The sequence below is a fragment of the Solanum tuberosum genome, unplaced genomic scaffold (genome assembly GCF_000226075.1).
Source record: "Solanum tuberosum cultivar DM 1-3 516 R44 unplaced genomic scaffold, SolTub_3.0 scf00017, whole genome shotgun sequence".
NCBI lineage: Eukaryota > Viridiplantae > Streptophyta > Magnoliopsida > Solanales > Solanaceae > Solanum > Solanum tuberosum.
Window position 1 is genome coordinate 2,273,851 of NW_006238943.1, and position 22,071 is coordinate 2,295,921.

At 35.5% G+C, this 22,071-nt stretch overlaps 5 protein-coding genes across 9 annotated transcripts in view; 4 read left to right on the forward strand and 1 right to left on the reverse strand.

The window, feature by feature from the left end:
• The window catches only part of LOC102602101 (ubiquitin carboxyl-terminal hydrolase 13-like), a 23,649-nt gene extending 20,962 nt beyond the window's left edge, over window positions 1-2,687 (forward strand). For all 5 annotated transcript variants that reach the window (XM_006340243.2, XM_006340244.2, XM_015302909.1 and 2 more), the window contains exons 28-32: window positions 644-730; window positions 835-951; window positions 1,177-1,251; window positions 1,340-1,426; window positions 2,052-2,687. In XM_006340243.2, coding sequence (XP_006340305.1) covers window positions 644-730; window positions 835-951; window positions 1,177-1,251; window positions 1,340-1,426; window positions 2,052-2,093 — 408 coding nt within the window. In that variant the 3' untranslated portion in view covers window positions 2,094-2,687. The remainder of the gene's footprint in view (window positions 1-643; window positions 731-834; window positions 952-1,176; window positions 1,252-1,339; window positions 1,427-2,051) is intronic.
• A 618-nt stretch (window positions 2,688-3,305) lies between these two features.
• On the forward strand, window positions 3,306-6,095 carry LOC102602654 (protein SPA, chloroplastic). The gene is made up of 4 exons (XM_006340245.2): window positions 3,306-3,725; window positions 3,939-3,975; window positions 5,354-5,437; window positions 5,800-6,095. The coding sequence occupies exons 1-4, from the start codon at window positions 3,399-3,401 to the stop codon at window positions 5,850-5,852; spliced, it is 501 nt and encodes a 166-aa protein (XP_006340307.1). The 5' UTR covers window positions 3,306-3,398; the 3' UTR covers window positions 5,853-6,095.
• A 101-nt stretch (window positions 6,096-6,196) lies between these two features.
• On the forward strand, window positions 6,197-8,537 carry LOC102593531 (probable carboxylesterase 15). Its single transcript, XM_006340377.2, has 2 exons — window positions 6,197-7,457; window positions 8,112-8,537. Exons 1-2 carry the CDS (start codon window positions 6,796-6,798, stop codon window positions 8,416-8,418), a joined length of 969 nt encoding a protein of 322 aa, XP_006340439.1. The 5' UTR covers window positions 6,197-6,795; the 3' UTR covers window positions 8,419-8,537.
• Window positions 8,538-9,601: 1,064 nt separating this feature from the next.
• On the forward strand, window positions 9,602-20,572 carry LOC102602992 (phragmoplast orienting kinesin 2). Its single transcript, XM_006340246.2, has 22 exons — window positions 9,602-10,003; window positions 10,656-10,811; window positions 10,890-10,973; window positions 11,113-11,232; window positions 11,749-11,862; window positions 12,343-12,435; window positions 13,448-13,537; window positions 13,635-13,705; window positions 13,785-13,859; window positions 13,950-14,037; window positions 14,309-14,367; window positions 14,491-14,554; window positions 14,918-14,983; window positions 15,658-15,816; window positions 15,898-16,002; window positions 16,461-16,696; window positions 16,885-16,954; window positions 17,341-17,397; window positions 17,506-17,568; window positions 17,842-17,895; window positions 18,008-18,087; window positions 18,352-20,572. Exons 1-22 carry the CDS (start codon window positions 9,752-9,754, stop codon window positions 20,129-20,131), a joined length of 3,936 nt encoding a protein of 1,311 aa, XP_006340308.1. The 5' UTR covers window positions 9,602-9,751; the 3' UTR covers window positions 20,132-20,572.
• LOC102604005 (putative calcium-binding protein CML19) lies at window positions 20,479-21,500 on the reverse strand. The gene has a single exon (XM_006340249.2). It carries the CDS (start codon window positions 21,225-21,227, stop codon window positions 20,637-20,639), a length of 591 nt encoding a protein of 196 aa, XP_006340311.1. The 5' UTR covers window positions 21,228-21,500; the 3' UTR covers window positions 20,479-20,636.
• Window positions 21,501-22,071: the final 571 nt, after the last annotated feature.

A 22,071-nucleotide genomic window follows, 5' to 3' on the forward strand; every position in this document is an offset into this window, starting at 1 on the left:
AAAGACAAAAACTTCTTGTTTCCCCCCCCCCCCCCCCCCCCCCTCCCAAAAAAAATAATTTAAAATAGCACATTTGTTGATCGAGACAAATTTAAGGCTAAATTATGGGGCACGCGAACCTGTGGTCTCACTGTAAAACTAGGTATTTTATGTATATATTTCGTAAAATTGGTAGAATGTTATCTGTTACTACTAGTGCTACAAGAAAACTAAATGGTGCACTTGGTTGAATGTTGTCACCTAGAGCTAGAGGTCTAGGTATCAATTCCCACTTAATACATATTCTTCTTTCTTTTTTTAAGTGGTGCACCCATGTTCTACGAATCCTAGATTCGTCACTGTTTATTGAGGATTATCCAAAGGCTATTTAAGGAGACAACATCCCATTCCTTCAATCAAAGTGCGACACTTAACATCCCCACACTTCTAGGGTACATGTGGAGTGTGGACAATATAGCATAGAAGCCCAATAATAGCTAATGCTAAATGTCAGGTGTTGAATATTATTGGCATGTTACTCCTTAATAACTTCCTTGACGATAAATATGAAGCGGCAACTCAATTACCTTTCTAGGGCCAAAAACACTATTTGACACTGTTAAATTGCAGTTTATTAATCTGGATCTTCTCTTCTTCCCTGCAGATTCCTGAAGAAGAGAAAAATCTAGGCCCGAATGACCGTTTGATTCATGTGTATCACTTCACTAAAGAGACTGCACAAAACCAAATGGTAAGATTCTCTCCCTCCATATCCTTACCCACAGGGAAAAGGTGAACAAGAAAAAAGGAATTTTGTCTCATGCAGCGTTGTTTACTTCTTGACATTTGAAACAGCAAATTCAGAATTTTGGGGAACCTTTCCTCTTGGTTATCTATGAGGGTGAGACTTTAGCTCAAGTGAAGGTGCGAATACAGAAGAAATTGCAGGTCCCAGATGAAGAGTTTGCTAAGGTAATTTGCAACTTGACATTGCTTTATCTTCCTATGAATGGCTATTATACTCAAACCAATTTACTATAATCGCTTCCCATTTTACGCATATATTGGTTAGTACTTGGTTTCCTTTATCTTCTTTTTTGTTTGTTTGTTTGGGGGAGGGGGAATCGGGAATGGTTTGGATTAGTATGTATGTAGTTGATGCTTGGTTTTTTACTTTCATTTGTTTACAACTTTCAGTGGAAATTTGCATTCCTCTCACTTGGCCGTCCTGAGTACCTTGAGGACTCAGATATATTGTCCAACCGTTTCCAGGTACTAAACACCAACTCCCGCCACCGCTAAAATTCTCATTAAATGAATCTGTAATTATGCATCTTTGGATCTTTTTGTTAACATGCAGCGAAAGGATGTTTATGGTGCTTGGGAGCAGTATCTCGGCTTGGAACATCCTGACAATGCCCCTAAAAGGATTCATGCAGCATATCAGGTAATCTGAATGTTCGGTTATAACTCGTGGGCATACTCTATAATTGGTAAAAGAACAAAAAATTAACAGCTTTAATACGTAAAGTTAGTTCCAGAGAGAGATTTGACTCGTGGACTCTTGAGGTTTCTTTATCATGTCTTTGGCGGGTTACGAGACTAGGAGTTCTCCTTCTGTGCAGCCTATGTTCCATAGTTGTCATTACTCATCTAGCACTTCAGAGTATTTCCATCTGTTGAGGATGAAGGCAAACTCTTAATTACTTCAAGATTTATCTGATTTTCTGTTGAATATCTCTGCTTCTATCGGCGCTTCACCTGGGAACATAACCTAGCTACAATAGTAGAATCTCTGGAAGGAATTGGAGAGATCAGAGTTCTAGTATTGAATGCAAAAAAGGCTTAACAACCTTATAAAAAGTTGATTTTCCGATTGAATGCATGTACAAATTGCAATGTTTTACTTCAATGTGCTCCTGGTATCGTCTCTTTGTTTCTCCATGAGATGAACTTTGGTTACTGTGAAGGTCTCTAGCTGTACCTGTCCTCTACTCTGCTGAGTTTTTAAATAAATGGGACTGGACCTCCTCATTTCTTAATAATACCTACTATTTTCTTTCATGTTGCAGAATCGCCCGACGTACGAGAAGCCTGTTAAAATTTACAACTAACACTGCTGAAAATGAAGATTGTGAGATGGTTCAATGCTACGATTGACCATTGCATTTGTCGCTGAAGTTAGAAGCCAATTCGAGTCTGTACAGGGTCTTATGATTTTTGTTACTGAAGCATCTTGTATTCTGATATGGATGTGAAGTTTGATCCTAATGCAGCATCCATATCTCAGTACTTGAACTCAAGTGATGCATAAATGACCTATCGATAACTCTCTCTCTCTCTGTTCAAGTGTAAGTGTAAGTGAGCCATACATTGGCAAAGAATTTTGAACAAATGAATGAATACATGATATATTGTGCTTGATTCAGTTCTGACTTTTATCTGAGGAGAAGAGTACTAAGTTTTCTGCCATTTTTGGGCTCTATAGATGTGATTTTTTCTGGTAGAGATTTTGAGGTTTTTGCCTCTGAAATTGTGTAACCTGAAGTAAGTTTGGTAATTTCTTGCTATTGTAATTAACCAGCAATGAAGAGTGACAAATTGTTTGTCACAAGTACCTGTTGAATTTTTATTTTTTTTGTTTTCATGTGCCCATTGATAAGGCAATTGTGCAGCAATAAAGCTGGTTTCTGGAGCTGTAGTTGAAAGGAAATGATGGTTAAAATACAACTTTGCTCAAGTTTTAAAATTCTCATATTGTGTATGGAACACCACTTTGGGACCTGACTAATTTGGATTCGTGTTGAAAAGTTTAGTAAAATGTTTTTCTATTAAATATCTGATAGATTCATTTGTCAATATCTGATATATTTTCTCTCAAACTTGACATTCAAGGATACAAATATATACTCCATAAAATTTACAAAATTGAACGCAATATCAGGTGGAGTAGTAAGTTAAAGTGTACACATACATATATACAAACTTAATATTATTTTTTATTTCTATTACACAATAGATACTGAATTTCATTAAGATTATTTATCCCACCATTTACATGGGATGGATAATATCAAAATTGTGGTACAATTTTTTTCCTGTTAATCAATATCCTCAATCAAATACCAGATAAATTTAATCTGAAATAACATACTTAATTCCTCTACTAAATGGTTCCTCTGTAAAAATTCTAGTTCTATTACTAGTGAAAACTATTTTTAAATTTTTAATCAAAAATATCGAATTTGAATTTTGAGAATGATATCCCTTTAATAGCCAACACTTAAACTTTCAAAGGGTGATTTTTCATGATAAATTCGATTCAAAACCATATAAAAAAATGATAAAAAGAAGGAAGAAAGAAAAAGAGTAAGAGAGTGAACATAAAGGGAGCTCTGAGCTCCACAAATTAACTTCCAATGGCAACAACAATCTCTCACTCCTCACTCTATCCCTTCCATTCTCTCTCTCCTTCTTCATCTTCTTCAACAATTTGTTCATCTTTATGCCCTTTTACTTGCTGTCCTTCTTTTCCAACAAAGCTTGAATTCCCTGTCTTGTCAACATCATCATCATGTTTTTCCCAATTTCACCATTTTTTCCCTTTCCCCACAAATCATCATCATTATCATCATCCCAGTTTGCTCTTTGTTGGTTTTGATTCACCCCCTGTGGATACTCAAACTTTTCTTGCTACTATCAGTGTTTTAACTGCCATTGCTCTCTCCCTCTTTCTTGGCCTCAAGGTAAAAAAAGAACAAAAAAAATCTTACCTTTTCTTGAATTTTATCATAGGTTTCTCAAAGTTCCCTTTTTTAATTGCATTTCTCAAAGATTCTTGCTTTCAGTTTATGGGTCAATTTCTTTATCTTAGGTGTCATAAAGTTCCCTTTTTTATTGCTTTATTAAGCTGTTTAAGGTTTTGTTAAATTTGAGTGTTTTTGTTATTATATCTGCAGGGAGATCCAGTTGCTTGTGATAGGTGTGCTGGGAATGGTGAGCCTTTTTATATATTTTGATTTTTTAATTACTGCTATGTGTGTATGTTTATGTGCATGTATGTGTGTGTATATATATATTCTTCATGTAGATTGATGTAATTGAGCTAAGAGAAAACTATCTGTGTAAGTTAAGTCCAACTGTTGAATTAAGAATTTTTTATGGATTCCAAGTTGTAAGAAATCTCAATTCATAAGCAATACTAGTTAAAAACTATTTCAGTACTTGAAAGGTATCATAAAATCGTGTAAGGGTCGTTATCGTGGTCGAAACTAGATAAATGACGACTTATAGATATGGTAAAGCTTACAGCATTGTTCTATGTAGCCATTTCGACGCTGCATCAATAACTAGTAAGATGTTATATTCTATGTTAGATCCTGCTTTATTCGTTTATGCAGGCAACTATTTTTCGGAATTTTGATATATAACTCCAAACAAGCAGATTGGTAAATATTTTATCTTCATGATGGATTGGAAGGGTATGTTTCGATTAGCTAGGCATGCCTGGCAAAGACATGTCCAGGAAGGGGTGTGAACTTTTTAATCTACGATGTATTTTGAATATCGATTTTGTTTTAGGATGTTATTATGTGAGCTTCATCAGGAGAAATGCAACAATCCTGCAGTCAAATATACAATAGGTCAAAACTATAAATAAAAAATGCAAAGTCTAATACTTCCTGCAGTCTTCATTTCTTCCCTAGGCTAACAGCTTCTAGAAGGTATTAAAGGAGGATTGTAAGGAGAAAGATTCTAATGACTCTGTTAGAAATCGTTGGAGAGCATACTGATGTCATATATGATAGTTTCCGGTTAGCTGCAAACCTAATGGTTTGAGATTAACCACTTTACCGGTGCACTAAGTGGATTGCTGACCCTCGCTTGTGGGCTCCGAATCTCCATTTTCCCTTTGGACCATGCTGTATGGATTGAAGCAATCCTCAAGGGCGTGGTTTGAGAAGTTCAGTAAGGCCTTAGTTTAGTTTGGCAACACAAGCTGTGCTTCTGGTCACACACATTTTCTACGAAAGGGGGAGAAAGTGAGCCGGATCATAGTAAAGACCTCTGATTGTTGTTGTTGTTTTCTTTCTTCTTTTACTTAATGCATCACCAATAAAAAAAAACCACCCCTCTTTTTTCTTGAAGAAAGGGGGCAGCTAGAGGGAAGTTTCGACATCTTTCCGGTGCAGCCAATTCTGTTTTAGTTTTAACATCACAGATGAAACTAACGAAAAGGTCTTACACAAGCAAATAAGTGTAAAGTGATGTGCATATGCACTTCTCACAGATTTCATTGTGCTGTTAGTGTTCTTCCCTTTTTGTTCCTTAAGGGGAGGAAGATTCAAGTCATTAACTTTGTTTTGCTGTGTAGGTGGAACAAAGTGCGTGTTTTGTAACGATGGTAAGATGAAGAAAGAAACAGGATTAGTAGACTGCAAAGTTTGCAAGGGTGCAGGTACTATTCAACTGCAATTTCTTCGCGACCAATATTTAGTAATCGTTTAGTTTGGAATACTTATAGCATGTGTAACAGATTTGGATGAACTCTTGAATTTGGTTTTAGATCATATAAAATGACATGAAAGAACTTAAATGATCCTTTACCATCCATCAGGTTTGTATGTACCCACGCTCTTGTTTATTATTTTCTAGAACCTCAAGAACTATGTTTCCAACTCACCCTCGGCTTTCTCCTTGGGTTTGTCAACCAACCTGGCATGTTCAGATTGGGACACCTCGACGATGATGTAGTCAAACTAATATTTTTTCTTGAGTAGAATGCATCGAATGATCATTAAATTAATTTTTTTTTTGCAGGATTAATACTCTGCAAGAAATGTGCTGGTTCTGGATACTCAAAAAGGCTATGACATATACTTGTACTCTTTTCCCCTCTAGGTATTGACTTGTGTTTTGAGGTTAAATCACACATACAAGCTCACATATGAGGCTATTTCATTTTGGTTAAATATTTTACATTTATATATTTTTCTTGATAAAGAAGGGTTACTAGTACTTTTGATCCCTCGATTATTGGTAGATCATGATTTTAGTCCCTACGATATCTGCCTAAGCACATTAAACCTTTAGTCAATTGAATTTTGCGTTTTCTATCTCTTTGCTTGTGAAAACTCACAAATTTGTCATAATTATTATAGTTCCATCTTAGTTGCTCATGTGTTGTGTTAAGTTTGTATTGTTACTCCATATTTGACGGTAATATAGTTTTAGATATAGTTAAATACAACATATTTTGAACATGAAGGGATCAAAAACATACATTTCAATCAATTGAAGGTTAAATATGGTGAGTTATATATCACAAGGATCAAAAGCAGAAACCAAAATGTTAGAGCTTATTACAATCTATGCATTATTATGCAAAAATTCTACTTAATAGGCAATTGAGAAGCTTTTGAACCATATATTTCAAGAGAACCCAAAAAGCTTGTCAAATATATCATTTTGATTTATTTTTTTTGATGTATTTTGTCAAATAGCATTTGTCTTCACACAAACTTTATTAGTAATTGTTTAGCCAAAAGACTTTTTTTTTTCTTTCATCATCATTTATTCTATTCCAAACCTATTACACATGTGACAAACAAATACAAACTTTGCAATAGTAGTTGTTTTTATTTTTCTTTTTGTCTTGCTTATCATCATCAAATGGAACAAGAAAACAAAAAACACCACCCTCTATTAACTTTTCCTTTGTAATTTTCTCCCATTTTCCTCTATTTTAACACACACACACACTCACTAAGGTACATTATCATACTCTAACAATAACACACATTGAAAGTTGTGTATATGGAGGATAATAAATATGAAGTTGAAGAATGTAGAGGTGTACTTAGGGTATATAGTGATGGAACTATACTAAGATTAACTAAGCCAAGTTTTGAAGTTCCTATACATGATGATGGCTCAATTCTTTGGAAAGATGTTGTATTTCAAGCCATGTATAATCTTCAACTCCGGCTCTACAAGCCGGCTTCCCCTATCTCCGCGGCTAAGCTCCCCGTCTTCTACTACATTCACGGGGGTGGTTTTTGCATTGGCTCTCGTACGTGGCCTAATTGTCAGAACTATTGTTTCAAGCTAGCTTCTGAGCTCCAAGCCGTGGTTATCTCTCCTGACTATCGGCTTGCTCCTGAGAACCGGCTCCCAGCCGCTATTGAAGATGGTTACGCGGCTGTGAAATGGCTTCAGGACCAAGCCGTGTCTGACGAGCCGGACAAGTGGCTTACGGATGTTGCCGACTTTAGCCGAGTTTTTATTTCGGGTGACTCGGCTGGTGGCAACATCGCGCATAATTTGGCAGTTCGGCTTCAAGCCGGCTCAGCTGAGCTGGATCCAGTTCGAGTTAGGGGTTATGTTTATTTGCTTCCTTTCTTTGGAGGGACTATAAGGACAAAATTTGAAGCTGAGGGGCCTAAAGATGCTTTCTTAAACATTGAGCTCATTGACAGGTTCTCTAAATTTTCATTGTTTTTATTATGTATTATATTTTTATTCATAAACAAATAACTTCAATTGCATTTGTTTAAAATTATAATTGATAGGAGAATAAAGATTGTACTAAAGTTATGACAAACTTGTGAATAATTAAAAAAATATGCAAATTATGTCATTTCGGAAAAAAATTGTGAACAATTTAATAAAATAAAAGAATGAATATTGTACTTGATCAAAACTTGTGGATAATTTAACTTAAGCAAGGTCTTACGATTTGACAAAACTTTTGAATAGTTTAACGAGATAGGAAAAATCAAGTTCTGACATATTCGTTATATATAAATTGTTCATGGTTTTTCCTTCTTCTAGGTACACATTGAGGCTATTTTTTCAAAATTTGTTTCCTCATACGAGAACAAAAGTTAAAACACCGAACATGAAATGAACTTGAACCTATTTTTCCAAGGGAAGTTCGGTGCACAAAGCATCATGTATTAGCAAGATTAGGGAAAGGGCCGCAACCCTTGGTGTGATGTAGACAATCTATCCTAATCCAAATACTATTGGATTCTTCCACGATTTGAACTCGTGAATTATAAATCGCCCTAAAATAAATTACATGTAAAGGGCTATTTTCTTAATTTGTGTGCTATTTTTGTCAATTACAGGTTTTGGAGGCTATCAATACCAATTGGATCAACAACTGACCATCCACTTGTGAACCCATTTGGGCCTAAGAGCCCAAATTTGGAAAATATTGATCTTGACCCAATTCTTGTGCTTGTTGGAGGATGTGATCTTCTTAAAGATAGAGCCAAAGATTATGCAAATAAATTGAAGAATTATGGAAAAAATATTGAATATGTGGAATTTGAAGGACAACAACATGGTTTTTTCACTATTGATCCTAATTCAGAATCTTCCAAGAAGTTGATGCTCATAATCAAGAAGTTCATTCAAGACAATTCTTCTTAGAATTTAAAAAAAGAAGAAGAAAAATTTGTTATTTTCATTAAAATGTAATTCTTCTTTCTTTTTGTTGGTTTGTTTTTGTTTTTGTTGTAATGTGTGCATTTTGCTCTATATGAAGTGATTTAAATTAAGGGATCCTTTTTATTTTATTTATGTGTGTGAAGTTTTGTTCATGTATGCAAAGTCATAGTCTACATTCCTAGAGTAATTGTGGATTAAAAACTCAAATTTTCTAATGAAAAAAACTAGAAGATGAACAATATTATAGAGTGAAATAACAAGGATATTGAGGGAAATTATGGCATATGCATTTTAAGTTCATGTAAAAATGATGGAAGTTTAGAATAAAAGACTGAATTTTAGGTGTAATTTCACACTTTCAATATTTGAACTTCAAACATAGCGTGTCAGATATTTTTGGTGACACAAATAGAAGTTAAAGTTCTTAAATTTGAGTACTAAAGACAAATTTCAAATATACATACTTCAAACATTTATGTTAAAAGTTCGTACAAGTGAAGTTTAGTTGTTAAAGCATGAAAAATATTCATTTAAAATAAATTCTCTCTTTTCTTTTGGAAGTGTCTTAACAATCTAACTTACTGAAAGGTACCCGACTTGCCTTTTCATGGTCGAGCTTCTTTTCTTTCCTCAGAGTTGGGGTTGATTTGCGCATCCAACAACTAAAAGAGATTGCCTATCTATCGATTGAACCAGGGGTTGGGCTCCTGTTGACAGACATAAGCTTATTAAGGGAAAGACGAAGTAAGAGATCTACCCTTCGAACTCGGAGATTGAAGAAGATTCCTGTCCCACTTCTGCTTTCCTCACTCCCCGGCTCGAAATATCCTTCTTTCGTACCCAAGAGCCTACACACCAAAATGCTCGAAGATCAAGAATCGATCTTTCTATTAAACAGACTGAAAATCTTTGAATAGTGCAAAATCTTCTTTAAATTTGACATTCAAATAGATAGAATAACAAAAAATAACATCTTGCTAGTTTGTATATTCATCGAACTAGAAGTCGATTTAAAAGTGGCTAAATTAGCAAAATTTCATACATTGTGACTATAAACTTAAATAGTAACATTAAAAATATACTATTTCCCTTAAAATTGGCTCCATATAACCATTCAAAATTTTCAAATTCTTCTCAAACGGTCTCTTCCTTCTTCTTCTCTGCATTTGAAATTCACCCCCTACCCCCACCCACCCCACCACTCGAACTCTCCATATCTCTTCCTTCTTCGTCCAACAGCTAATTGAAATCTCCATTTTTGTTTTGCCCAAAAATCTCCTCAGTTCACTGAATCTGAAAACCTAATTGTCAGAAAATGCCGTTATTTTCCGAGCCTCCGAGTGTTGTTAAGTCCAGATTCGGGTCACTGGATCAATCTGCAGCAACTCCGATGGATACCGCGTCGGTGACGATGTCGTCGGTGAAGAGCACGCCTAATCTCAGACTGTTCAAATCAGCTGCTAAGGATAACAGGGTTGAGTTCTCTGAGAACAAGGATGTGGTGGAATCTAACCGGAGTTTTGAGTTCCGTGAAGATCCTTCATTTTGGAAGGATCACAATGTTCAGGTAATCACTCGTTTTTTTCTCTGTATTTTTTAAACCTCATTTCAAAAAATGATCAGTTTTAGAATCTGTGTAGTAAGAAATTTGGACTCTTTTAACACTAGCAGCGCTAGGATTTTCACTAAGGAGTTCAAAATACTTAAGTGTAAGCAGGAATAGCCAGAAAAAGGATTCAACTTATACTATATATACATGTTGAATGAGTGAGCATCTAACTATTTATGTTCTATTGATTAAGATATTAAGTGAACATTTCTGGTAAGGTACAATTCTTTTTTTTCTAAATTTTGTTTCGGAATTGAGGCTTAATTGCTGTTTCAGAAATTTGGAGGCTTTCTAAGTTGTCTAAGCTTGGGTTTGATTTAGGACCTCTCATTTCATTGATATTATGAATTCAAAGTATGTATATTCAAAGTTATATGAACCGGATGTTTAGAAAGTAAAATGTTCTCAGATATGGTCCAGAAATTCACAGTCCAATAAAAGTTTACTGTATTGGTGTTTGACAAAACCAAATAAATTGAAAATTTTGTTCAGTGAGTTGCTAACCATCTCACTGGTAGAGTATATGGTAGTTTTTTGTTTTATCTTGCTGAATCATAGAACTTAAATTACTCATGAAGTTGGTTTCTTCTGTTTGACTGATTTTATGCAGGTTATTATAAGAATACGCCCCTTGAGTAACTCTGAGATATCTTTACAAGGACATGGTAAATGTGTAAGACAAGAAAGCTCTCAGACAATGACTTGGATAGGGCACCCAGAATCACGTTTTACATTTGATATGGTTGCTGATGAGAGTGTCACTCAGGTTTGCTTTTCTCGGCTATTGTCTTTCATTTTTCATGTATCTTTGGTGTGGTCTGTTTTCATTTCATTATATTAACAGGAGATGCTCTTTAAAGCTGCTGGAGTACCAATGGTGGAAAATTGCATGGAAGGCTACAATAGTTGTGTGTTTGCCTATGGCCAAGTATGTTGCTCAGTTACATGGCTTAAGATCTCAGATATCTGCTTTCAGCAGTACTGTCCAATTTTCATGTCGGAAATGTTAAAAAGATTTGAACTTTATACTGGTTTTATATTTAGAAATTCTATGTCTCTCTTTGTAGACTGGAAGTGGAAAAACACACACCATGCTTGGAGATATTGAAGGAGGCACCCGAAGACATAGTGTAAATTGTGGGATGACACCTAGGGTGTTTGAGTACTTGTTTTCAAGAATGCAAAAGGTACGGATATTGCATTTGTAATAATGATTATTATTTTTTATTTTATCAAAATTTAATATACTACCTCACATTGTGGACCAGAACCACAGATGACTTAGTTTGAATAAGCAGGTTTGTTTTGATATAATATTGAAAGGAAACCTTGATCTTATCTGAATGAATCAAATTATTGCCTATGTTATTTTCATATGGAAAATATTTAATTTTGTTATTGATCCACTTCAATGTCACAGTGTTGGGTATAAGTATTAGATATGGGTATGTGTAAAACAAATATAAATCCAACTTCTAGATGTTTGTTTCTTTGTTTTCTCTTCCTTTTTTTTTTGTTTTTGTAATGAAGTCCCTATAATAGATGTTGGTTTGTATAATATAGATGTACTTTAGATTACTTCTTGCCTTCAATTTTAATGTAATATTTTCTTTATTGGAATAAAAGAGTGATCAAACTTTAACTTTTAAGGCTGAGCTTATGTTTCAATTTCAAGTTTGATGATTTCTTTATTTTGGTCACAGGAAAGAGAGGCACGCAGGGAGGAAAATATAAAGTTCACTTGTAGATGCTCTTTCTTGGAAATATATAACGAACAGATTCTCGACCTTTTGGATCCTTCCTCGGTAAACTTGCAGGTGAATGCTAACATTTTGTCTAATTTGTTAATGAATTGAAGTCTTGTCCAAATAAACATGGATTTTGTTTCTGCCTCTGGGAGTTATATATTGTGTTCTATTGTTCATCATACTTCTTCCCGATATTGTGCATCATTTTTAACAAGGTGAATTAGTGTCCTATCTTTTGTTGAGGACCTTGGAATTAGTGAGCACAAGGATCAGTCCAAATTGCTCACTATCCTGTTCCGGTAAGGTCCAACTAGGTACTCCACAGTGATGCATCAGGTCAAATGAGGGACTAATGTGTGCTTAAGGAATGTGTTCTGACTTGCAACATCCAACTAGTATAATATTTATATTTGTCATTTCCAAATGCAGCCAACATATTGATTGAACTAAAGAAAATGTGTGCAAATTGCTTTATCTAAAATGAATATTTGCAAAGTGCATAACTCAAATGGAAGAAGACAACTGAAGATTTTGCTTGTACTCTTACAGATAAGAGAAGATACTAAAAAGGGGATTCATGTAGAAGATCTCAAAGAAGTAGAAGTTACGAGTGCTCGAGATGTGATGCAACAACTTCTTCAGGTATATTCTCACCCTTGAGAATCAATTATCATTATTGCTTGTGAAACTCTCTAGTGTTAACTCCACTTAAGAGTAAAGACTGAGGAAAAGAAGCTGTTGATAGTTCTTGAGGTGATTATACAAGTCCATATGCACATGCTAAGAATGACATTTGCTGAAGATTTGGAGATCTAAATATGTGTTCCTCAGAACTGATAAAGAATACCTATAATTAATAGTCAGTTTTAATAAAGTTCATGTTGTTACTTCCACTAATCATTATGTTTCCTAAGCATGCACATATTTGACATGAAGAGAGAGAGAGTTGGCAGGCTGTATCTTTTGTTTGTTATACTAGCAAGTGGAATTGCTGGAGATGAAAATGTTAAAGGGGTGTCCTCAAGATCATTGTTCCAGATCCAACCCATCTTTTTGGTGGATTTCCAAACCAAATAGTGATGAGAGGTTCTTATTGTTCCCTGGGATTCTATGAAAAAGATCATATCTGGTTTTGACCTTGTTTTCTTAATCTCTTACTATGACTTAAGGTTAGTTTACTTATTCCTTTGGAAGTCCGTCTAGGACACTGATAATAGAGCTAATCGGGTATGAGGGATATACTTGAATGCTACAACTCAAATTGTGCAGCATTTTCTTCTTCTTTCTTCCTTATCTTTTCCTTTAATTTATCGATGGTTAAATAAATATGATAAGGTAAAAATAGTGCATACAGAGCGCTCTAGTTTGGAGCCTTGTAATTTTTGGATCGAAGCATTCAACACTAACTACCTTGTAACCAGAACTGCATATAAATGTAGCCAAACTTGACCCAAGTTATTGCAGTGTTTACCAGATTGTCTTTTGATACCACCATTAATATGCCACAACCTTGTACTAACCCGACAATTATTAATTTTAAATGCAAGATCATAAAGAAAATGAGAGCAAAGTTAAAATAATTGCTCACAAAATTAAATGTACAAATTTCTTGTTACTTATGGTTATGATGATCATAATGTTCTTGGCATAACAGGGTGCTGCAAACAGAAAGGTAGCTGCCACCAACATGAATCGTGCTAGTAGCCGTTCACACAGTGTATTTACATGTGTGATAGAGAGCAAAGTAAGTTCTATATCTTAACTTCAGCCATCAGATTTAGTCTTTTCGTACCTTATCCCCTCCACACTGGCACATAAATTTACACATAACCTGTTTGCAGTGGGAATCTCAAGGAGTAACTCACCACAGATTTGCTCGTTTTAACCTTGTTGATTTGGCAGGATCTGAAAGGTAAAGGAGAATAATTATGCGAATATGAGAAGATATCTTATACTGAATTTTTCTTTTAACTGCAATTGTGAAATCACAGGCAGAAAAGCTCAGGAGCTGAAGGTGAACGTTTGAAGGAAGCTACTAACATCAACAAATCTCTTTCAACATTGGGGTAGTTATTATGTCTCATCCTTATTCCTTTATAGTTCTTCTGTTCTAGTCTTGTCTTTCTAGTGATATTCATCTGATTCTTTATGTGCAGATTAGTGATCATGAACCTGGTTAGCATATCTAATGGGAAGTCACACCATGTTCCCTACAGAGATTCAAAGCTCACATTTCTACTCCAGGTGAATATAGGTGTATCTTTGCTTTCAAAGGAGAATCAATTGTTTTCTCTGTGAGTTAATCTGAAGGCATCCAGAATCTCTTGTGAAAAGCACTATTTATAGTCAAATTTTGAATGTGTTTTGTAATGAGGAGCTCTAATATAGTCTTCTTACTGCTATGCACTCAGATATTTAATTTTCTGGTTTTGACCTGTTGCTCTGCACTGATTATTAATAACAGCATTATGAAGATGGTCTTTGGATTTGACATTATATTTCTTCCTTTTTACAGGATTCGTTGGGAGGGAATGCAAAAACATGTATAATTGCAAATATTAGTCCTTCCAGCTGGTATGCAATTTTTACTTGTCACCACTAGGATTTCAATTAATGGCCTTAAGATCGAATCCCTTACAAGTGTCATTTTGAAGCAAGTGATTCTGTATTGTATAACACTTGATTGGACTCTTGCAGTTGTTCATTGGAGACTCTAAGCACATTGAAGTTTGCTCAACGTGCCAAATTCATCAAAAATCATGTATGCTACTCTTGGACACTAGTGGCTTTCTTATGGTCGTTCAACTAGCAAATCACATGATCATCTACTAACCTCAACCTGCTTTCAAAGTCTTTTTTCTGTGAAATCAACTAAGAGAGTATCACCTTTTCAATTGGGTATTTAAATAATCAGGCAACTATTAGCAATAAATCTGGATATGCGACTTTATCTGATGTGTAAATTATGCGTTTATTTTCTCATTTCTCTGTGCATAGAAGTTTTCGAAAATCTTATTTTTGTACAATATTTATAAAGATATGTGCTTTCAGTTCTTACTTTCCTATATTCTAAGAAAAGGTTGAACAGTTTTCCTTATGCCCTGATGATCATTTACTTTCCCAGGCTTTTGTAAATGAAGATGCTTCTGGAGACGTTCTTGCAATGAGGATACAGATTCAAAATCTGAAGGTATTCTTTTGCTTGAGATCCATCCCTATCTTCTCTGTGTATTATTTTCTGTTGCTTCATTTTCTTTGTATCTTCCTATTTTGCTGTCATATTTTCCTGCTACTATGCTTCAAATTCTTTTCTTGTCTGTTGAACCGAGGTTTATCGGAAACGAACTCTCTAACCCACAAAGATAGGGGTAAGGTCTGCGTACATTCTACCCTCCCCGGATTACACTCCACATCGGCCAGGAATGACGGAAAAAAACCCTGCAAAAAGAAAGAGAACATATTAGCAAAAGAATTTTAGACCTCTGTATTTTTGTACAAATCCAGAGAGAAGTTTGATGGACAAATGACAAACAGGGCAAGTGACAAAAAACACATCCTTTGAAATGTGCTCATGTGTGACATGCTAGTTGTTTATGCCACTGTGAAGGGTTTTAGTGATACAATGAGATTTACATCACATAGGCAGAACCCTTGAACAACCTTGTAAATTTCCGCGCGTGATCCAACATGTACCTTAGAATTTAAAATAAGTTCACATTTATTGCTCCCATTCCCTGCTTCAAAATTCAGATTTTAGTTTCTTAAGCTGGGGAAAATTTGGAAAAGTGTTTTCTGTTACCTGTGCTCTTAATATCTGTAATTCTAAATGTTAGATGCGCCTAATTACTTTTCTTTACCTCTCAGAAAGAAGTAGCTCGTCTTCGGAGTGTGGCTGATGGAGGAGTTGAAAACCATGAAAATGATGCTTGGACAGTTGCTTTTCCAGGATCGCCTACATCTGTTAAATGGGAAGGGCTTCATGGATTTTCTAGTCCACTTACAGCAGATAAACGGGTGTCAAAGGTAGGTTTATCTTAAGTTGGCTATGAGGAGAAACATCTGCTCCATGATTGGATCTGATAGTAAAGTTTCTTGTAATTTCAGAAGAAAGACTACGAAGTTGCCCTTGTTGGGGCTTTTAGGAGGGAAAAGGATAAAGACATTGCATTACAAGCATTAACTACTGAAAATCAGGCAGCAATGCAACTGGTATGTTTTATGGAAGTTTTCACTTCAGTTACTCGACTTGGCATTTTTATATATGCATAGGTAGTAAGTTTTACGAATGAGGCCAGAGGGTTCCAGTAAACTTAATCTAGAATTCTGCAAACCATAAACACTAATAGGAGTTGATCGACAAATCTGTCCTGCCCGGTAAGTCTTGCAATTAGGCCATAGGGTTCCAGTAAACATAACTCAGAACTCTGGAAACCATAAACACAAATAGGAGTTGATCAACAAATCTGTCCTACCCCAGTGTTTAGGGATGTTCCAAGTGAAATTGGTTTTCTGGATTTCCTTTCTTGCACCCAATCAAGCTGTGAGGATCTTCCGATGTCAATGTTACTCTCTGTGCTAAATTGATTAGGATGTAGACCTTCAAAAGTAGACACTACATGATCTGAATTTTACATATAAACCAATTTGCAATGTTGTGTCTAATCCAGACCAAACAAAGGGAAGATGAGATACAAGGTTTAAAGATGAGATTAAGGTTTCGAGAAGCTGCTATAAAAAGGCTCGAATCAGTTGCTTCAGGAAAGATATCTGCTGAGATTCATTTGCTTAAGGAGAAAGAAGAGCAGTTGAAGGAGATAGAGGTCCTACGGAATCAGGTTGATCGTAACCAAGAAGTTACAAGATTTGCTATGGAGAATCTACGGCTAAAAGAAGAGATCAGAAGGCATGTTATTTGAGTTATCTTTTAGTTATCGTAGAGTGCACATTTTCCTTTCTTTGTCTGAATCTTGGAGATAAATTCTAGTTTTGATCATACTAGTCAATGAGAAGCAAAATGTTTCTAGTTATATTAGGCAGGTCGATGTCTTGCTACTTCACTAGTTTGATAATTCTTATTTGTTGGTAATGTAGATTGAAGTCATTTTATGAGGAAGGTGAGCGAGAAAGAATGAATGAACAGATCATGATGCTACAAAATAAGGTTAGAGTTGACTTCTTCCTCTTCCTTGTTGTCTTGATTTTTCTTTTTACTCTCTAGAGAATTCAATCAAGCAATCTGCTTTTGCAAATCTGAGAATAGGCATGATTTCCCGAGTCTTTTTATTCTCTTTTTGTGTTATCATAACTGATCCCTTAGTCATACATGATACAATTATTTCCGAAAAAAGCACACTGCAGAGTGTTGTTTAATCAATAACTCTGGTCAGTAAAGTAAAATTTCTATCTTTTACTTCTTGATTCTGCTTCAAAGAATGCATTTCAAAGTCCTTAGCAATTTCTTTTCTTCTTGATCAGCATGTCTGGGATCTCTGTCAAATACGAAAGTTGTTAGCAATGTTTTGCCTAATGGGTCTCTTTGATATGCAGCTTCTAGAAGCACTTGATTGGAAACTTATGCATGAATCAGATCCTGCACCGGTTCAGGTTGTCCTAAAAACTCCATTAGGATTTTAATGCAGGAACTCATTTTTATTGTTCCAGAAGGAGCTTGTCATTTGTTTAACTGTAGTTTATTGTCTATTTGTGTTGTAGAAGGGAAGTTCAGAGCTTGGTATGCATATTGAGAATGACCTGAATCTACTAACGTCATCTCAGGTTTGACAATCTTAGAGTAGTTATTGTAACATTTACATCTGCTCAATTACACTGGTCTATCTAATTGAAACTGTGATTTGTATTTTTTTTGTTCGAAAATGCATCAAATTTGAGAAAAGTGGGGTTATCTTTTTAATCTTATTTTTGAATTTATGTCTTCATGTTTCTACTTGCAAGTGAATCAAAGTTTTGGATCTGATGTTGGAGATCATTCAGCTTTTTTTCAACCATACTGAAATATTTGCTTTTCTTTATAATTTCTGCCACACCTAGGCTTCACCTTGGCGTACACCAATAAATGAGGAAAATGAGTTCCTCCGAGTTCAGGTAATATATCTTTTCACCTGACAACGAGCTTAAAATAGTACAAACGAGTTTAGTGGTTATTTCATAGGTTATTCACCATATAACTGCTAACAAGACATTTTTTATCTTTCAGGCAATTCAAAACCAATCAGAGCTGGATGCACTCCATAGACAACTTGTTTTTTGTGTTGATGAGAAAGACAAATTGGAAAGGTTAGTGTTTCTTATCTTCCTCTGTCATCTCTTTGTTCTACCTGCTTTAGTATCTCACGGTCGTAGTTGGTGGACCCCCTTCAAAATACATAAGCTGCTTTCATAAACCTATTGATATTGAGAATTCAAATCTCCTATCTGCTCGACATCCAAGCTTAGGATTAAACCTGTTACACTTAATCTGGTTTCTTCTGGGTCCAACAATATTGTTCAAGTATTTAGGAATTAATTTGGATCTTGAATCTCTTTGCACTGTCCATACAGGCAATTAAATGACTTGGAAAAAGAGCTAGAATTTGAGAGATCATCTAAAGCAGTTCTGATGGAAGAATCGAAGAAGGGTCAAATTGAGCCGTCTTTGGTTGCAAATGATCAGGCGCCTACTATTGCTGTCAGTGATCAGACGGAGCTAACAACTATTGTTGATGCTATAGCAGCAGCCAGCCAAAGAGAAGCAGAAGCTCATGAAACTGCAATTTCCTTGTCTAAGGAAAATGATGAATTGAGGATGAAGCTCAAAGTCCTAATTGAGGACAATAACAAACTGATAGAACTGTACGAGCAAGCAGTAGCAGAAAAGAACAATGGGACTGATAGAGGTCAGAATCCCCAACAAGAAAATATTGAAGATGACAGCCAACAGTTTTTTGAACATGCTTTACAGAATCATGATTTAGATGACATTGTTTCGTCAGGGGAGACAGTAACTTTACAGAGAAGCAATATTGCTGCTGACTCAGATGAACTACCTAGCTACAAAACATCAGAACCAGGTGAAGAACATACTTCTGAAATATTGGGCAAAAGCGATTACATGATGGTGGAAACCATTTATCCTGAATCAACTGCAGAAGCTGTACTATATGAACTTCCTGAAGATCTGAAGCAGGATGTTGAAATGGAAGATAAGTCATCAGATGTTTTACATAATCCTGTATCAGAGGACCTAAGTTTGTTGAGAATGAAGCTTGAAGAAGCGCAGGAAAAGCTTCTAAAATCTGCCAACACCATAAGTATGTTTGGTTCATTAGAGAGGGCAATTGTCGAGGTTGATGAGCTTGCAGAAGAAATTGAAGGACTCGAAAAGAGCATTGAAGTGAAAAAACAGGGATACACATCCTTCAAGCTTCAGTCTTCACAAATGCTTGGAAAGAAAGTTTTGCTTGATAATAAGCTATCAGCACTAAGATACTCACTATCAAGCTTTTCTTCATCAGTTGGTTACTTCGAACAACGGGAAGCTCAAACAAGAGCAAGATTGAATGCTTCATCTACTTGTCTCAACCAAAAGAAAGCAAAATTGGCTCATCTTCAAGCATCTAAGGTTGAACTCCTGGAAGCACAGATGCAGGCTAAACAGTCAGAATCAGAATTAAGAAACATCCTAGCAGAATCAAAATCAAAATTGGAAGACGAGAATCAAAGGCTGGAAAGTGACAGAGTTCTCTTTGCCATAGATAACATTGAGAAACCCGATATCCAATTGCCAGAAAGGAGTTGGCAGATGAGTGGTAAAGCTACTGAATTACTCAAGTCGGAGGAAGAAAAAACAAAGCTACAGAATCAAATGAAGCAGATTAGGGAAAATTTGGGGATAAAGAAGAAGGAAATCGAAGACTTGAACGAAAAAAGGCTGAATTCAGAGAAAGATATTGAGGCCACTGAAAAGGAGATAGAGAATATTTCGCAGTCTGTAAAGGAAATGGGCAACAAGCTTCAAAGGGTCATCGGGGAGAAGGAGATGATCTTTGAAATGAAAGAGAACGGGAAGCAAGAGTTTGAGAACATGATTCTTGAGTACCACGAGAGTATGTTTGCAGCAGCGTTGAAGGAGGAGGAGTTAAAGATTTTGGACGAAGAACTGCAGTTGGAGATGAGTAAAATAGAAGATTTGCAAAGAGAAAAGGCTCTTGCTTCAAGCAGAAAAACTCAGTTGCTGAATGCATTATCGTGCCAATCGTGCTCTTTCTCTGACAAGGTAGAGGAGGATCTACATGACATACGAAGGTCAGTACTAGAGCTGAACTCGTTGCTTGGAAATTGATAGTTTGACTGACAGTTAATTGCCTGTTTAACTGTCAACTATAAAACATCTCTAAAAAAATCAACTTCTCTCAGTTGCATTGTTGCTGCCTTAATGTATTGTCAATATAAAATTCTCCTTACGCAAATGGTGTGATGTATTACAAGCCATATTATGATTGTGAATAAGTTGTGAAAAAATGCAATCAAATTTTGAAGGGGATTCTGAAAAGACATATATCTCTTACTTTTGTTGCAGTCAGTTAATGAAAAAGCGACACAAAGGTAGGGGTAAGGTCGAAGTACACACTACCCTCCCTAGATGCTACTTGCAGGATTACACTAGATTTGTTGTTGTCGTTGCAGAACTTATCTAGCACAGTTGAGTAGCTGAGATTGAATTACTTGAACCACAAAGTGAAATCAAATACTTTGGTTTTACAATTATGAATCTATAGAATGGAAAAAAATAATCTCAATAGGGAAACAATCAGAATCATATTATATTATGTACACACCTATCTCTTCTAAGTTGTCATCATAACTTTGAACTCATCAAAGCTGAGGACTCCATCTCCATTGAGATCAAACCTTCGAATCATAGCTTTGCAGTTATCAATGGATGTTGACTCACCTAGTCGACTCAACATGTTCTTCAAGCTCTTAGGAGTAATGTATCCTTCCATTTCATACATTCCAAATCCTCCAATCAACTCACTCTCTTTATTCCTCTCTTCCTCCATTCCTTCCATCAGCTTCGTAAAATCCTCAATGCCCAATAACCCATCTCCATCAGAATCCGATAGCCTCACTGCCATCTCCGCCTCCTCTACGGTCAGCTCACCTCCTACCGCCTTTACGCACTTCCTTAACTCTGCAGGTGACACCTTTCCATCTCCATTCTCATCAAAGTATGTAAATACCCTCTCTAACTCTCCCTTGTTACTACTACCACTATTGTCACTCACAGGAATACAGTTAGTAGTAGTAGCTCTTGTGTTTGTTGTTGTCATTGTCTTCTCATCTTCATTCCTTCTGAAATGAAACATATTCCGTAATCTCGAGAAAAAAGACTCTTTTTCAGCTGTGGTAACAGAAACTGATGATACCATACACATAAGTTTAAGATGTAAGTAGAATATAAGTAATTGAGAAAAGGGTTGAACTTGAAATCAACAAAGAAAACTTTGGAAATTATAAGTTTTTGGATGTATAGTACTCTTTAAAACTCAACAAATTAAGGATATGGGAATGAAGGAAAAAGAATGGGATATTTATAGTTTGGGAAATCAATAATGAGTGGGGACATAGTATTAATTCCGTGGGCTTACCAAGTATTGAAACAATTTGTATGACCATTTGTTTCTGGTAGAAAAAAATATTAGTAAAAAACAAAAACAGGTATTTAAAAGTTGGAAAAGTAAACAGTCAAATGAACTATGGTTTGGTTTATAGGATAAAGTCTTATCTTGAAGAATACGTGTTTTGGGGTAGACTAGTGGCATCTAATATTATATTGTCATCACAGAAGTCATATGCCAAATTGACACGGTGTTAAAATCAGTCCATAAAATTATAATCCGTCTAACCTGTTTATGTTTGGATGAGTTAATAATCCGCTTATTTTATTGATTGGGCTCATTTTGACCCGTTCAGTTCACCCCATTTTAAGTCACGGTTGATATGCTGCCTAAATTGACTCATGAGAATTTATAAAAAAATATTTTTACTAAAACAAATTATAAGAAAACAAATTTTGAATCTAAAACTCAGATTGAATTAGGTGGGTTAGGTTATGATCCGATTTTTTAGCTCATTTCAGTCCAACCCTCTTTAGCCCAGATAGTATTTAAATGGGTTAATGATCTGTCCATTTATTACCTCAACTCATTTTAACATCCTTAAATTCAGCTTTAACCCCAATATATACATTACTTACCTTTTATGGCATATGTATCCAAA

Bases quoted from the DNA above. Each gene is read 5' to 3' on its own strand.
- LOC102602992 (XM_006340246.2), top strand. From the start codon at position 9,752: ATGCCGTTATTTTCCGAGCCTCCGAGTGTTGTTAAGTCCAGATTCGGG. The intron at 14,555-14,917 runs GTATGCTACTCT...TTACTTTCCCAG, and splicing joins CCAAATTCATCAAAAATCAT to GCTTTTGTAAATGAAGATGC. The intron at 17,569-17,841 runs GTTTGACAATCT...TGCCACACCTAG, and splicing joins ATCTACTAACGTCATCTCAG to GCTTCACCTTGGCGTACACC.
- LOC102602654 (XM_006340245.2), top strand. From the start codon at position 3,399: ATGGCAACAACAATCTCTCACTCCTCACTCTATCCCTTCCATTCTCTC. The intron at 3,726-3,938 runs GTAAAAAAAGAA...TTATATCTGCAG, and splicing joins CCCTCTTTCTTGGCCTCAAG to GGAGATCCAGTTGCTTGTGA. The intron at 3,976-5,353 runs GTGAGCCTTTTT...TTTGCTGTGTAG, and splicing joins TGATAGGTGTGCTGGGAATG to GTGGAACAAAGTGCGTGTTT.
- LOC102593531 (XM_006340377.2), top strand. From the start codon at position 6,796: ATGGAGGATAATAAATATGAAGTTGAAGAATGTAGAGGTGTACTTAGG. The intron at 7,458-8,111 runs GTTCTCTAAATT...TGTCAATTACAG, and splicing joins AACATTGAGCTCATTGACAG to GTTTTGGAGGCTATCAATAC.
- LOC102604005 (XM_006340249.2), bottom strand. From the start codon at position 21,227: ATGTGTATGGTATCATCAGTTTCTGTTACCACAGCTGAAAAAGAGTCT.